General features: G+C 39.8%; 2 protein-coding genes across 2 annotated transcripts; one reads left to right on the top strand and one right to left on the bottom strand.

Annotated features, from left to right (window-relative positions):
• Window positions 1-62: 62 nt before the first annotated feature.
• Window positions 63-5,867, top strand: tmem130 (transmembrane protein 130). The gene is made up of 8 exons (XM_031291245.2): window positions 63-241; window positions 320-402; window positions 489-660; window positions 742-887; window positions 1,025-1,109; window positions 1,281-1,483; window positions 4,000-4,106; window positions 5,221-5,867. Exons 1-8 carry the CDS (start codon window positions 234-236, stop codon window positions 5,359-5,361), a joined length of 945 nt encoding a protein of 314 aa, XP_031147105.2. The 5' UTR covers window positions 63-233; the 3' UTR covers window positions 5,362-5,867.
• Window positions 5,868-10,317: 4,450 nt separating this feature from the next.
• Window positions 10,318-16,520, bottom strand: nptx2b (neuronal pentraxin IIb). Its single transcript, XM_031291226.2, has 5 exons — window positions 15,782-16,520; window positions 15,020-15,239; window positions 13,967-14,211; window positions 13,617-13,796; window positions 10,318-11,830 (listed from the first exon to the last, which is right to left on the bottom strand). The coding sequence occupies exons 1-5, from the start codon at window positions 16,220-16,222 to the stop codon at window positions 11,600-11,602; spliced, it is 1,317 nt and encodes a 438-aa protein (XP_031147086.1). The 5' UTR covers window positions 16,223-16,520; the 3' UTR covers window positions 10,318-11,599.
• Between the last annotated feature and the right edge of the window lie 448 nt (window positions 16,521-16,968).

The raw sequence follows: 16,968 nt of genomic DNA, 5'->3' as shown, positions 1-16,968 counted from the left end.
GGAATGTGACCCAGGCCAGAGCCTCCTACTCAAAAGCAAACTGTTGTTCCAGAGCCACATGATTCAAACGCATGGTGACAATTTCAAGCCTTTACAGCTCTCATCCGCATGCTCTGAATCTCACAGGCAGTCAGTTCTGAGCCACATCACCCACTTCCTCCCCCCATGTCCCACCACTCTGCTTTCAGCATTCTCTTTATTTCTACTTGAGGTCCTCCTGAGGACCAGCAGATATGGACAGGTAAATCTAACATCTATTAACATTTAAGACATTTGACATTCTTGACCCTTTTTTAAACTGCTGGTTGTATGCTTGCAGACTTTTCTTTGCATGGATCTTGATGCTCCTTCCCCTGGTCATCCTGGGTGTGGCAGAGACCACAGACCCTTTGACAGATTTGGGTAAGCAGTCTAGCATTTTCTCATTTATACGTTTCTTACACGCATCATTGATTCATAGCTAAGTATATATATATTTTTCTAAACAGAAAATATAGCTGGGAAGTTGGTTTTCTATCAGATGGAGGGAAACGCCACCTATGTGAGGGACACAGGAGAACTGGCTTCAGATGTTCCCACTGAGACCATGTTTGAACTCTTCGATCCCCAAAAGAATTTCAGCACAGCAAAGTTCACCTATACATGGGACTTAGGGAATGGGTACAAGTACTTTTCATATTTGAACTATAAATAAAGGTTTGGGATGCTTTTCTTTTTCCTTTAATACTTCTTTTGTTGCAGAGAGGTGATCCATGGGACTGAGCCAGTGGTCCGCTATCATTACTCAGAATCAGGGAACTACACACTGCGGCTGAAAGTAGGAGCAAAAGTGACCAAATATGCACCTCTAATTACTGACGTCTACTCCACAGATGTCCAAGTGCTCGGTTTGTAGTTTTAAGTTTTAGTTTATGTGCAGTTTACCAAATTTAAAAGCTTCATATTTAGCCGTAGGGCTACTGTACATGTTATTCCTTGAAACAAATAAGTGATGAAATGATTTATAACTGAAAATAATTTGTAGATGCCATTAAACACATCGAGCTGAATGGGCCTTCAGATTATGAGGTGTCTCAGAACACCAGTTTGGCTTTTCATGTTGATGGAAGGTAAGCTGCATTTTGTTTTTATATTTTGTGTTTATCGCAATTAAAGCCAGGGTATCCTTTGAATTTTACCTATTTAATGCAATATGATCAATGCAAGTTAAAAATGATTTTTAAAAAAAAAGCCAATAAAAAAATATCATCCTATCTCTTATCGTGTGTGTGTGTGTTTAGTCCTCCCATATGGGTGTGCTGGCGTTTCCTGCCCAACTGTGTGCCAGACATGACTGGGGGCTGCACGCTGATAGTGCTGTATGAAAACACCCTGCGACTGAACCACACCTTCACCTCTACCGGTGTCCACTGCTTGGACATTAGTGTCCGCAATGACATCAGCAAGCTGCAGACCTCCTTCAGCCTTTATGTCAGGAGAAACAGTGAGTGGCGACACACACACACACACACACACACACACACACACGCAGGCTACTTACCATGACAAGAAGATGGAAGGAAATAGGGAAGGAGAAAGGAGAGGCAAAAAGACAAAAACTAAATTGGACAAGAAAAGAAACAGGAGTTAAAAATCAGAGGATTCATTTCTGAATGGTATATTATTCTTGTAAAAACAATGAAACTCCAGTGATTATCATAACTCATCATGGTTTTTCTAAGGGTTTACACAACTCTTTGCCCTTTCAGGGTTATATAAAACATTCAAAAATCTAATAGATAATGCCAAAAGTGTTGTGAAGTTACACAGCAAGGCTGAGGCTCTCTACACAATTCTGTAGATTCTTCTCATTCATTCACTTTACTATACAGGACTGCATTTGACTTTACGATCCTTCACCACTCATTCAAGAGGTGCGAGGTACCGGAAGCTGATTTGTTCAGGCCCTATATACCCTGACCAATAGGCTATCCTGACCTTAACTACACAAGTCCAATGCCTAACCCTAACCAATCAGGCTGCTACACAGGGTGGGTCTTTAAAAGAAAGAAAGTGGTATTTATAATAACGCATCAAAGAGGCTAAAATGCTTACAACGCTGAAGGCCCAGCCTGGGTAAGGGGCCTGGACATCACCGGGAGAAGGGATGTCAAATTGAAGGCAGTTTTCAGTTACTTGTGCTGCCATTGTGATCCCCCTTATCCTAGTTACACCTTGATCCACGTCACTGTGGAAATCTTAATAACTGATTGTATTATCATACAATAAAACCTCACAAAATGTATTTATTTTCCGTAATGTTTCTATCTAATTAAATATGAATCCATTAACAACTTCATGGCCATTTGGCTCTCTTGGCTCTCAGTGCTAGACTCTGCTTTGATGCAATTTGAATAAATAACAATGAATCAAAATCAGTCAAATTTCAGTCCCGCACCACCAGGCTCAGGGACAGCTTCTTCACGCAGATTGTAAGACTTTTAGAACTCTTGAGCTTGCTCTGAGCTCATCATCATGTCATTTTACCTTTACATACTTAACTTACTGTTTTACAAACTGTTAACACCTCTATGTATATTTATTACTTGCCATTATGCATACATATTTACATATTGTTAATATATACATTCTGTTTGTTCATTTGCAATACTGTCGACACAAATTTATATTACTCTATTTATATTTTATTCTTGTTTATATTGTAGCCCTATATTTAAACTTGCACTATTTTATGTCTTAGATTCAAGATTTCCATTGCCAGTGACTGCTTCTCTGTAATTGTTGTGCACATGATAAGAATGAAGAATTTGAACTTCTAATTTCCTTCTGGCTCAATTAAAATGCTTCTTGAAACTGAGAGAAGATGTGTAGTGTCATGGGGTGTTTCAGATTAAAACCTAACATGTCCCGTTTAGCTGTGTTAGTTCCACAGACAGAGAGGGAACAGTGAGAATGAAGGAATCCGGGCACATGGCTGCTGTGTTCAATTGATTCGCTGCTGTTGTGATCCAACTCTAATACGTAATAGCCAGCTTTTAGTGTCAGCGTCTTATTAGCTGCAGGAACATTTTGACTTGCTATTGGAGACTTTGACTTCTGTTCCTGTGGCATTTTAACAGACTCATACGGTGATATGGTTCCACCCTAAACAGGGTTATAAATCCATACAGAAAGTTGTGGCTAATACACTCATAGGCTTTCACCTCCCATCCATGGACTGCATCTGTACTAGTTACTGTTTCAACAGAGCTTCTACTGTGCGGCTTGTAGGGGGAGCAGCAGCTGGATCAGATCCCAAATAAAAGATAACTACCCTCTTCATGTCACCCAGATACTGAATGAGACATAACATGATTATTTACATTTACATGACACACTTTAATTCAGATGTTTCTTTTGTTTGTTTTTTTACATATACTGCACTTTCATACTTGACTTGTCCGGGGTTTATGAAAACGTCTTGATTGTTTCCCTCTAAACATGATTGTCTCCTTAGTGCATAACTTTTTGATATTAATAAACGTCCGTTACATTCAAGCCATTGCTAAATGAGTTGCTACAAAGTTAATAAAGACTATCAGCTCCACACAACTCTCTCTGTATCTCTCAGTATGGCTGTTCAGAAGATTGTGGCGTCCGGTGACTTTCCCGTGCAGAAACTCGAGTGAAGATAATTAGCTCTTCTGAAGAGTCCATCATGTTTGTTTTTTTTTAATTCTACATGTCCTCCTTGGTTACTAGCAACTGCATGGAAGGGGGGTTGGGGGGAGCGGGGGGATCACAGAAGGCTTGTATCTTTTGGACTTGCCGACAGTGTTGTTGTCATTACTTAGAATTCCTCATGGGGGCGACAAAAACTACACACTATAGCTTTAACTAAAATATCCCGTTTCAAATGGAACTACATCAAAACAAGAAAATGCTGTTTCACTGTGACTTTGTTTCTTAAAGGACCACAACCGCAAGTAACATTTTTTTTTGTTTCTGTGTGAATTGCAGATAACCCCCACATGCTCTTCATCCTGTCATGTGCTGCCATTCTTGTAGCAACCTTCTCCTTCATCATGGTCATCGCCTGCCACCCTCGTCTTTACAACAGATCACAGGTACAGAACTAAACGGGTTGCAACATCTTACAATGACTAATTACATTATATAAAGCAGGGCAGGGGTGTCGGGGGGGGCTGAGTATATAGGGCCCTCATGTGAGAAGGGGGCCCACAAAGATACTAGAATAAATAGCCGTGGATGCGGGGAGGGCCCATAGAGGATGCCTGTATACAGGGTTCAGACCTTTGGCCTGACCCCAAAAAAATTCTAACAAACGTTTTATCAGTGGTTTACAGTAGTATCAGATGTACTTTTTATATTGTATTAGCTGAAAGTGAGACGGAGCAGGGACCCCCATTGTATAAAATTGAGTTGCACATTAAACTGGGCCTACAGTAATCTGTAGGGCGGCCTGAAGCCTCTACACATGCTTTTAATGATGCACTATACTAAGCTATTAAGTAGTAATTGTTGACATATTAATATATATTTATACATCATGTTTTAATGTTAACAGTTAACAGCACAGTGCGTCCTTAAACTTAACTCTACCTGTGGATGGCTACATTAGTGGTTACCGTATAGGCCAATAAGCCTATCATCAAATGTTGTGTCATTTTTTTCATAAATAGGCTGATTTATCCTTGTTAATAATATCTTGGATTCATGTTAATGTTGTTTCAGACATTTTAATTTTTGGAAAAAAACTTTAAAAAATGTATCAAATAATTGTTATTGTAATAATGCAGTAACTCTGAGGACCCCGTGTTGAAGATCTCTGGTTAAAAGTAGGATTTTATCTTTAAATATAACTCTTTATACAGGGTTTCAAGGGGTAAGAAGGGTTGACTAAGAGCTGAATAAAGGACAATAAATGTGGCCAATATTCAAACTGGCTTCAATGCATGTGCACTGTGGAAAAACTGGGAAAAGTTTCAGTAAAGTGCTTAGTCATGTTTAGCAGTAAATAATCACTGATGAATAGAATCCAAACCCTCACAAAGAGCGTCAGTGGTTGTGCTTAAATGCAGTTCATGACCACAAGGAGGCTGTCTGTGCCCAGAAATAAATGATATTGTGTGTGGCACAGGAACACCCAGAAATGTATTTAGTTTGTGGAACTGTGTTTAATCTAAAAGCAACTTTGAAACAAACTAAATGTTTTTGCAGATTGCTAATTCCAGCAACGCCATATTCCAGAAGAACCAGGACTATGAAGGTCAAAGCACGATTCTTTTTAACTTCTCCAACGTGGGGAGGGGAGAGAAGGAGCCACTCCTGCTGCAGTATGGGAATCAATACTTGAGTTAATTATCACACTGCTCCTCCGCCTGCTCTCCGTCTGTGCTCCAGCATGCTGTGGATACATGTACGTGTAGAGTTTGTGGCAGACGAAAAATGCACAATTATGGCGTTACAGGACAATTCTCATCTTGCATGTCACCATGTTATATTGTAGATTTTAATGAATCAAGTTGCATAAGCAGTGCCTGTATGTACTCAGGACTGTGGTCTAAGCTGTGTTAATAAATGCTAAAGACACCAATGTTCAGTAAGCTGTTAGGTCACTTTCCATAAAGTAGCGATCAATTAATCAGCCACAGAGCTTAGGCTGACATTAAAATAAACTCATAATAAATTAATGGCACAATTGCAGGTCATGTTTAAACAATGAGTGTTAATTTACGCACGCTGTGAATGGGTCGAGCCACTCATTTATTTATGTTTCTTTTTCATATTGGTGTATACATTTGGGCCTTGCTTTGCTTTGCTTTCCAGAAAAAGAATAAAACATATGTTTTTCTTTCTCTCTTTCATATTGCTGATCACACAGTATATTGTGTTTAGTAATGAAGTTGTTGAGCCTTGTAGAGAATTTTTTTTTTTTTGTATTTTTGAGAACTGGGAGAGCAGTGAAACAGGTCTGTAGTTTGAAAGTGTATGTGTATCACCAGCCTTGTATATTGGTATCACCTTTGCCATTTTCATTTTATCTGGAAAAACTCCAGTTTTCAGAGATTGATTACATACATGCGTTAGAGGTTTAACAACACAACCAATAATACTTTTGACCATAAACATGTCAATACCATTCCAGTCTGTGGACTTTTTACTCTTAAATGTTTTAACAATCTCAATCATTTCTTTTTCATCAGTTCCCTTAACAAACATAGATTCATTAATATTTACATTCTTGCTTAGCACATAATGTATACTGCCAGCCTTTGTGAGCTCCTCAGCTAAACCTGGACCAACTCCAACAAAAAGAATCATTAAATTAATTTGCAGCTAAGCTCATATCCTTAACCGCTGTATTGTTTTTAGTCAGAAAATAGTTAGCGTCTCCTGTTTTGCCTTTTTTTATTCTTGATAATTTGATTCCTTCCAGGTGTTTCTTATATTGCTTCTGTTGTCCTCCAGTAGTTTACTGTAATAATTCTTTTTTTTTTTTTTCTCATGATTCTGGTCAGTTTGTTTTTGTATATCTTATATTTGTTTTCTGCTTCTTTTGTTCTCTTCTTTAAGAACTTGCTATATAATACATTTTTCTTCTTACATGCATTTAATATAGCGTTAGTTATCCACGGTTTTTCATCAGATTTCTGTTTTTTCTGTTGTTTCTTTTTTCATAAAGTGATGTTACAACAGTCAAAAAATGAATCATAGGCTTCATTTCACGTTTCCTACGTACACTTTGCCCCACTCTTGTTTCATTAAATCCTCTTTGAATGTATTGATGTTTTCTTGGGTTCTGTGTCTGGTCATTGTGTATATTTTGTTGTTGTCTTAGTGTAGCTATGTATGTTTGCAAAAAGATGATCACTGACGTAAGATAAGATAATACGTTATTGTCTGTTACACAAAGGTTACAGAAATTGTAATATATTTTGCACTACGAAGACTATATTAGTTGGAGTACATGAGATACTTCGTAAGACATAATTTGGCACTGAATAAAATGTGCTAATAGAATGAGAAAACATCAGTGTCAGGATTGTAAACGATAACTTCACTAAATCAGATTATTTTAATGTTTAAAGACAGCTTGTCTTCTGTTAGAGATGTCACGACGACATTATTAATTGTGAGTCTCCTGATGACTGCCAGCTGTCCGAGACGCTGTGGGGAGCTGCAGGTATTAAGATAAATATCGACCTTGAGCTAAAACACCGCTGTGGTAAAGTCTGCAGCCTTCCACAGTTTTTAGAAAAAGAACATTTACCGAACCTGGGTTTTAACTCTTTTACATTCACACACATCTACTGAAGCTGTGTCACATGTGAAAGTGTACATTCAAATGTATGCTACATCTCCTATCACTGGTGGGTAGTTGTTAAAATCTAAATCAGACACAAAACTGCGACAAATCCAAGTAGATACAGATTTACTAGAAGATTTGTAAAGTTTCTGATGTGTCAGCTTGTTTTTCTGGGTTGTTGTTTGGCTTAAAACGACACAACCTCATATATAAATGGTCTTTCCAGCCCTCTCCAACACACCCCAGAAAAACAGTGACCAGATGTTGATTTATCAGCTTTCTCAACAATGTGGTTAGAATAACATCTGGGGGCTCTCTGATTAGAAATGTGGTACCTAAAATACAAAAACATAACCACAATAATAAAAGCAGCATTTGCAGGGGCAGCTAGATGCTAGAATGTACGAATGTTTTTCATCATTTTTGACAGATCATTACTTTGATATATTTCACACTGTCCTTTTTTTCAGCTTTATTTTTTACAGTCAAGGCATAAAAAACAGGTTCTTATTTACAATGGCGGCCTGAACAAATAAACCAACAACAACCAACCAACCTTGTTTGTATCCACTTATCTCGGCTTCTAAAATCAGACAAAAAACACAGGCTAATAAAGTATAAACGGATACAGACTAGCCTTGGACGTCTTCTTTTGCATCTCCATGACCATTATTGATGGATTTCAGCTCTCCATAGCCGGATGAAGACTGTTATGTAATTGCTTTTTTCCCCCCTTTCATCCTGTGTCATCCGAAAATATCGTGTTGTGAAGAGAGGTACAAAGAAGTGCCTTACACTATGACATGAAAATTCAATATATTGCGTCCCTAGACAAGGCACCTGAAAAACAACCCTCTGCGGATAATACAAATTAATAGACGACTTCACTGAAGATCATAGTGTGAAGGCTGCAAGTACAAAAGACAGTTCCTACCGTCCAGCAGAACTGTTTTTTTTTTTATATTTCAGGCCAATGTCACAATGTTTTTGCCTTATTTTATATCACCTATCAAAGAGGTGCATTTGACAGTCATATAGAAACATTTTATCTTATTAATTGTTCAGTTTTTCTCTGGTTTAGTAGCTCATCTTGCGTTTGAAGAGCTGGTAAACCTTAGAATTTCATTAGAACCAACTGAACAAACTAGAGGACTGCCTATCCGAAATTAGGAGATGGATGTGCAGAAACTTCTTACTGTTAAATACTGATAAAACAGAGCTCCTGGTAGTAAGGCCTCGCAAGTGCAAGAACTCAGAAGAACTTATAGTGCGCATAGATGGTTGCGACATCACTGGGAGCAAAACTGTTAAAAACCTTGGTTTTATTTTCGACTCTCAGCTAAACTTCCGAGACCACATTAAGTCTGTTACAAAAACTGCTTTCTACCATCTGAGCAAAATTGCAAAGATTAGATCGATTTTAACAAAGCGCGATGCAGAAACTCTAATTCATGCCTTTGTGTCTTCTACTGCATTGCCCTGTTTTCCGGCCTCCCTGCATGTTTGAAATTCTTTTATTAGGATAACCCCTTGAGATGTCCCAATCTCGTTTTCAAGGGGGGTCCTGAACAAAATACAACAAAAAACATTGCACACATACAAACATGATAAACAAAACAGAACAGAACAGAAACAAATAGCCAAACAACAACAAACTCAAAATAGACAAAAACAAACAAAAAATAACACACAGAGCGTACAATTACAACATAATACATAACAGGGAATAATGATCATTCAAAATATAGCCAAGCGTTACTGTACAATGTCAGTGAGATTAAGTAGTTCAATAAAGAGAAGAGTGAGGAATGAGATAAAATTGGAGAGTGTTAAAGTCTACATGTACAGTTTGTATAAAAGTGAGTTGCCAAGGCATGTTTAAACAGTCTGAAAGATGAAATGGAGCAAATATTTACTGGTAAGTTATTCCAGTCAGAAGGTGCTCATGTTCACTTAGAAGCCTGCAGCTTCGTCCAAAATGCAGCAGCCAGGGTACTGACAAGGACCAGGAGATATGAAGCCATAACTCCTGTATTAACCTCACTCCACTGGCTACCCATACAGGCAAGAGCAGATTTAAAAATCCTCCTTTTATCCTACAAATCGCTGAATGGCCTTGCACACTCATACCTAGCCGAACTGATTAACCCCTATACCCCCGCACGACCACTTCGCTCCCTGGGTACCAACCTTTTAGAAATTCCTAGGATCAAAAAGATATCGGCAGGCCACCGTGCCTTTTCTTATCGAGCACCATACCTCTGGAATAACCTTCCGTTGTATGTCAGAGAAGCCAGCTCTATCACCACTTTTAAATCAAAACATTTCTTTTTTCCAAACATTATGGACCATCATTATGACTTCCTCTATCTTTTGTTTTTACCCTTGTACCACTTTTTATTTCACTTTTATGTACATATATAGCCGCAATGATTTGAATGTATTTTTTGTATTTTTAATCCTAACTTTTACTGAATTCCCTGTTGTACAGTGTTTTGAGACCATGTCTTATGGTGATATTGCACTTGAAATAAAATTGAATTGAATTGAATTGAATTAGTCTGCTTTTATTTAAGCGTGTGTCTTATGGCCGTCAAAATACATGTATCGTTTTAGAGCAGTGTGGGCTTGGAAAGAGCTGCTCTGTCTGAGGGAGTGTATATGTGACGCCACCCCTGACCTTTCGGCCTTTCTCATCTGTTAAGTGTTGCTAATGCCACCCAGGACACCTGTCCTTGTCTAGGGCTCATCTGAGCCAAAAGATCCTGCTCAGCCTGTGTAATTAACTCATGTCACTCATGTGTTACCTTTCTAGCTTGACCGACACAGCTATAAAGAGGCAAGGTGATTTTACACTGGTGTAGATCTGCCAAAACAAAGACTATCACAGATTAACACAATGTGGATACAGTGTGATACAGGAAGTATATTAATTTGGAGTGAACTCGCAAAGTAATGGCTGACAGATAAAATCAAACAGACATTTGTGAATTCATTCTGCAGCAGTATTTTCCTTATTTTCCACATTTTCATTTATTGGCAATGCTTTTTAACACTTAGAAAACATTATGTGGCACTTAAGTCTCCATAAGAAGGCCACAAGACAAGATGGACAACGCCTAATACATGTGCTTACAACAGATTTTTAACAAAAACAAAAATTAGTTTTTCTGAACACAGACACTAAATAATAAAAAAAAATTACACGACACATACAAATGATTAGTGTACAGACAGTATTAACCAGACTAATCTGTTGTATTTTCTGTTGAATGCTTGATTAGATAATCCACTGCAACAATGTTACAAACCACGGGTAAAAATATGTCACAACATTGAAGCTATGAATATTATTTCCAACATGATTCAACAACAGGTTTTGTTCAAATGGAAAAAGGCAAGGAAAAAAAGCACTGTGATAGACTCACTAGTATCACTGGTATTGGTTATGTATGCCAAGAATGAAGCTTCCCAACAAGGTTAAGTTTTAACTCATACGAAAGCTGGAAAACTAAATCAACAGTAGTCTATTGCACACATACTTCAACTACCAGCTAGTACACGTAACAGATAAAATGCCAAATTGTACCTTTCCAGTGATAGTCCCCTTAACAATGACTGAACATGTCAGGATCAGAGGTGTGATTGATGTTGGCTCTAAGCCCATTCCCAAGTTAAGGAACAGACATAACATTAGCATGACCTTTAATCTTTCCTTACTCCCACACAGCACGCAATACCAACTCACATGTCAACGGCAGCTAGTCTGGACGTTGTCATAGTAGCAGTACATGCGTGTGTCTGTGCTGAGAGGATTTTCATTACTGAGTGTTGAGGGAGGGGTGTGTGGGAGACTGTGTGGGGATGAGGATGTATAGGATGTCTCAGCATCGGTACCTGTGGGGACCCTTTACCATGGTGGTGGGTGTATTGAAGGATTAAAGTACCTTAGTCGTGGTAAATAAAGAACATAGCTCTCCGATTGACACTTGAAATGAACAGCCACCAGTCAATGATGGTGTTCAGCTTCCACAATACCTCTCACCTCGGTCACAAATCTCAAATATCTCTCCATACAGAGCAGATCAAACTAAATTAATCAATGTACAACATTAAAGCATGTAAACATGTTCTAGTAGAATCCTAAAATACAAGTATGAACATGAAAATGAGCATGATATGTCTCCTTTAAGTCCATAAACTGCCTCACAGTATGAGCAGAGAATTAAAAAAAAAATGTTGAATGGATGGAAAAAGTCACTAATCTAGAGAGAGGCAGACAGATGAGTTTTAAGCATTGGGCAGTCGTTCGTGACACATCTCCAAGGGTCGCTTGAACGCTCCCCTTCCAAAAACTTCAACGTTGGTTGCTAGCCAAGAGATCACATTCCCAGGGATGTAAGAACTGCAGTTAGCCATGGACTGGATTTCAACCGGCTTCAGAATACGGTCCCAAATGTTCACCTGACTCAGCTCGCCCACGAAGGCCTGTCCGGCATCAAATCGCCCGCCCACTACGTCCTGTAAGGGCCATAAACAGCAGGATGGGAAATTAAAAAGCATTAACAACAACATAATCAAAGTGAATTAACTTTCTGAGGTGGAGGAGTTAGTCAGTGGGACTATGGGTGGACTTTCGGGTTTAACAAGTGTTTTATTACTTCTTCTGTTCAATAGTGCAAATGTTGAAGCATCTAAACTATGTGTAAATCTCTGATTGGCTAGTGATATGATTTGAATTAGGCTTTGATTAAGAAGACTAAAGAGACCACTACAATGCTTGTTTAATTGTCCAAATGTCAAACTGTATTACACACAATGGTCCATCTGAACTGTGATCAGATCCGACACAGAACTGAATAGTACAGTACACACTCTTAATGCATATAATATGTAGGATGCAGTACGCAGTGTGTATTACGTACAATTGAACTTCCAAGTGAAAGTGGCCATTCATAACATCGTCAGAGCAACTTTGTCACTTTCCAATTTCTTTTACTGTGCTAACTCTAAGAGTCTACAGCAGGGTTTCCCGCAGCACTTTGCAGTTAAGGCGGCCGCCTAAGCAAGACGCGCCTGCCGCCTGAACTACATCATCAAAAAAGTGGCTGCATGTGTCCGACAATGCACAGAAAATTAACCGGTACAAGCCTACAGCAGTGCGGAAAGTGTGTCAGAGCCTCCCCGACGGTGAACTGAGACTCCGTTAACTGCTTGTCGGTGAACGGTTAATGATCGGTTATTTAATTTCATTGAGTTTTCTTTTGGAAGGCTGGCTGCCAAAAATCGTCACTTACTAGCTAATTAATTAGCCTGAGGTAAACGATAGCTATCAGTAAACAGAAGTGACATGGTGGCTGGCGTCTGGTGTGTGCGCCAGTGTTTGTGTGTGTGTGTGTGTGTGTGTGTGTGTGTGTGTGTGTGTGTGTGTCTCGGCACGCCCCCGCAAAGCTCTAACATGCAGACAGCAGAGGAGCAGAAGAAAGTAACTGTACCTTCACCAAAATGAAGACTGAAAAACAGAACTATTGTGGTACAAACATAAACTCGCCATGAGGCAGATAGCCACATAGATATAGATATAGATAGATATAATGTATTCATTATATATTATTATTTAAATTTAATATTTAGTGTTTAATAAATAATTGTTAAATGTAGTACAGAGTCGGTAGTCTATTGCACAACCACATCCTGGAGCCGGTACTGTGGCTAAAACCCAATTTATCATTTAAAGGAAATTACATCAAAATGAATTTTGCTGTATATGCTGCTTTTCCCACTTCGTTGGCAACCTTGAAGCTAGAAAATATCCCCCAACAAGAACAGCCTTCCAATACTGTTCCGATTCCCACAGAACTTAACAGACAGATGCATCTCATTCTAACATGTTTTAATAATGCACTGATTGGTCCAGAGGGAGACCTCAGCTTCTGTGGGCACTGACATTTTTACTGTCATCTTGCTTATTGTTTTGTCATGATGACATGCCACCATCCGCTGCTTCAGAGTTAATTTTCTTGTTTCCATCTGCACTTGGTGCTCCATAAATAACACTGCTTTGCAGAACTACTTGACACTGGACTTGGAAGTGTTTTGCTTGTGATGATGAATGAAAATGCTGCACAAGATAGTTGATGCTACATTGTTAGTGTTCTGTTCTGTGTAAAAAATGAAGGCCATTGGTGATGTAATTCAAGGTAAGTGGCTGCTTTCTTTGATCGTAACAAAGGAGAGCTAGAGTGATGACAAAATCTTCAGAAACAGGCATGGGTCAAACACACGAGATCCGACTGCATTTCCTTACCTGCTCCTGCCCCAGGATAATGACCCCCCCGGGTTTGATGGGGTGCCAGGCCGCCAGGTTGTCGCCAGTTCCCAGCTTCCCTCCGTCTTGGTAAGCGTCCCATTGGCCGTCCCGTGTGGTCCAGGAGATGCAGATGTGGTGCCACCTTCCATCACGTACCTCCAAAGGCAACTGGGCGACCTATGGTTCAAAATACAATGTTCTTAGTTGTGGTTTGCTTACATAAAATCCCATATATAGTGCGGCTGCTGAATGAAAACTGTGCAAGTTGTAGGAAGAGATGATGTTGAACTTAACATTCTTTTATATAACCATTAAAGTTTAGATTCAGAAAACCAGATACTTCTTGCCTTGTCATTGATGAGCAGCTCTATTGGGTTATTGCCCCATTCGATCAGCACAATCTCATTGGCTTGCCCTGGTACACCATAAGAGAAGGGTGTCCCAATGCCAGGACTGGCGCTGGACTTGATCCACATGCAGAGTGTGAAAGCATACATTTCTGGTAGGCTCTTGGTGATGCGGCCATACAGGTAGTTGGTCCGCTGGGGGAGGGACAGCTTAAACTGCTCTGGGGACTTGAAGTCTCCTCCTCCTGTAATGAGACAAAGAGAGAGAAAAGAGAAAGGGACAGGGCGGGACAGGTGAGAGGTGTCCCATGTGGTGTTTTCTTAAACGTGTTAATCGCTGCCTTGGAATGAAAGCGGGGAAACAACAGCATCACCTCCCTTTATGTTCAATACACAGAGTGCCGTAACAGTCTGTGTCACTGAATCATCAGACCCTCTCAACTCTTTTTATTCCCCTGAATGCCTTCCTCTGCCTCCTCTCCATTAGTGTAGTAGATGTACAATAGGTTGCGTGCTTTATATAGTCTTGTACACATTTTAGTTCTGTGCAGCACCATGTACCATTTTCCAATTCACTCATCCTCTCTACTAGGGCTGCACAATTAATCGCAACTATATCGAAATTGCAATATGGACTATAGTGCAGTATCCAAATTGCAGGTGGGGCAATATTTGTTAAAGGCAAAATATGTGTCAAACCATTCTGAATGAAGTATTGTGGTGCTGCAGAGACGTACCAGCCTACAAATTGTATCTACAGACTGAAGAAAAAAATCTTTGTTTGGTACAGATCCTCGCATAAATCACACTATAATCATTTTAATTTCTTTTACTTTTTAATCATTTTTAATGAAAAAGAGAACAATGATACACAAATTATAATTCCCTCCAATATCTTAATCATATCAGTCAAAAATGAATCACAATTAGATATTTTCCTCATATCGTGCAGCCCATCTCCCTGCTCCAATACCTACATGATAATTTAAAAACAATATTTTACCTGGACTTTATGATGACAGTTGCTGAATGACAACCAGTGTTTTCCTTTACCTTTCTCCAGCTCACTGATCCTGTCCACCAGGGCGTTCAGCGTGCTCTCTGTCTTCAGCCTGTAGGCGGCTGTGGCATTGGACAGCATGCTCTTCTCCTGCTCCAGGTTGGTGACTTTCTTCAGGAGCTGCTTCTCCAGCTGCCCGAGCCGACGCTGCAGCAGGTCGCGGAGCTCGCTGGGGAACGAGGCGCCGGATATGTTGGCTCGCAGCTGCTGTTGCTAAAGAAGGATGGACAGGACAACATGAGCAGGAAGTGCAGAGAGATGATCAGCAGATGTAGTTTCAGGATTGTCTAAAGTTTCGGTCAGTTTCCCAATCCTTTTATCTGATGAGCTTATTTTGACTATTATGTTAAATGAACTGTGGCAATAAACGATCCCCAGTACGTGCCTTTTAATGTAGGCCTGATTATAATGCATGAGAGGTCAGAGTCACTAACACTTTGCCATTTTTACACTAGGAGGAAGACATTGTTCATTCATTTTAGAGCACTTTAAATAAGCGGACAATCACAGTAAACACACATCACCTAATCGGCCCTGCGTAATAGGAAGTTTAATGGTGGCCAATTAGACAATTAAATCTCTTTCTCACAGATACCTGTTTGATACGTACTCTAATGATTTTCAGAAGTGTCAGTCTACTGCTAAGCAGTGAATCCATAAGGTGTGGTAATCCTATAAATCCGCTCCAAGATTTAAACTGTGCTTTTACGCATATGGCACAGAGGGTACTCTTTGCGCATTTGGTTCTGACCTACCTCCAAGTTCTCCAACCGGTCCTTGAGTCCTTGCATGGTTTTTCCAAGACTGTCGATGGTGTCATTTGGATCTCTGGGAACGTCCCCCATTGTATTTTGCTTTCCTTTGCCCCAGGAACCCCCCTTTTCGTTAATCCTATCATCCGTGGCTGAGGCGCAGAGCGACAGCTTGGTGGTTAGTTCGTTGATGGTGCCTATCTGTTTGGAAATCGTTTCTTTCTGCTGTAAAATTGTCTCCCGTAGCTGCATGACAGTGTTTCTGAGCTCCTCTTCCTGGCTCCCGGCGTTTAGCTCGGGTAACAATGTCACAGGGCAACTGGCATCGCCGCTGAGGGGTATTGCCCGGCAGATGTATCGCTTTCCATCGTCCGCCTGGCCGCTCGCTAGTTGACCGAAGCCCAGTTCACAAAAACATAACAATCCGTACAAGAGTGAAAGCATACTGGCGGCGTTTACTGTTAAGTGAAAAACCAAACACTAAACCCTTACCACTCTCTAACGAAATCCACTCGTAAGTTTAGTGCGTAAAAGTGAACCTTAAACAGGTCTACTCAAAAAACAACACGAACAACTATTTCTACAAAGTAGCGCCATGCCTGACCAGCAAAATGAAGAAAATTCTGAGCAGAAAATCCGATCAAGGGTGACTCGGCCACTGTAAGCCCGGTTAATGTGGCTTGTGTAAAAGGAACTATTTCTGTCGCAAACAGTGTGGTGCTGATCGGACAGCTCCTCTGAGGAAAGAGGATTACCAAAAAAAAAAAGTATCTGTAGAAGCTTCTGGATTGGTTGTAGTAGGTTGACGTCACCGAGCAGCTGGGTCAAACATTTGTTGATTTATTTGGAAAGATAATTAAGCAATGAAGACTCTGGGTAGTTAGTTATCGCACAACAGTTGATTAAGGGTTGCCACAAGGATGGGAAAGGTGTGATTTATCTTTGCTGCATCCCAGTGTAATTTCATGTCCCAATATTTATTCTGATGTTCTCTGGTTCCCTAATTCATTTATTACTGGCCAGAAAGCAACATTGAGTTCTGGCCAGAAAGGTTGCTATTCATATATTCAACATTAAATCACCTCTCAATTTGCCTACTGCCAACTTTTTGTATGGGACACATTTTATTTTATTCAATGATGCATGCAACTTGTTTGGTTTGAGATGACAAAGAAATCTAAATAATTTAT

Source organism: Sander lucioperca, chromosome 22 (genome assembly GCF_008315115.2).
Source record: "Sander lucioperca isolate FBNREF2018 chromosome 22, SLUC_FBN_1.2, whole genome shotgun sequence".
NCBI lineage: Eukaryota > Metazoa > Chordata > Actinopteri > Perciformes > Percidae > Sander > Sander lucioperca.
The sequence above is the reverse complement of the archived record's forward strand: the minus strand, read 5'-3'. Positions and strand labels throughout refer to the sequence as shown.

Excerpts from the sequence above, each read along its gene's own strand:
- tmem130 (XM_031291245.2), top strand. Across the intron at positions 403-488 it reads AGACCCTTTGACAGATTTGG|AAAATATAGCTGGGAAGTTG; the intron begins GTAAGCAGTCTA and ends TTTTCTAAACAG. Across the intron at positions 1,484-3,999 it reads CCTTTATGTCAGGAGAAACA|ATAACCCCCACATGCTCTTC; the intron begins GTGAGTGGCGAC and ends TGTGAATTGCAG.
- nptx2b (XM_031291226.2), bottom strand. The coding sequence starts at position 16,222 with ATGCTTTCACTCTTGTACGGATTGTTATGTTTTTGTGAACTGGGCTTC. Across the intron at positions 15,240-15,781 it reads ACCGGTTGGAGAACTTGGAG|CAACAGCAGCTGCGAGCCAA; the intron begins GTAGGTCAGAAC and ends ATCCTTCTTTAG. Across the intron at positions 14,212-15,019 it reads GATCAGTGAGCTGGAGAAAG|GAGGAGGAGACTTCAAGTCC; the intron begins GTAAAGGAAAAC and ends GTCTCATTACAG.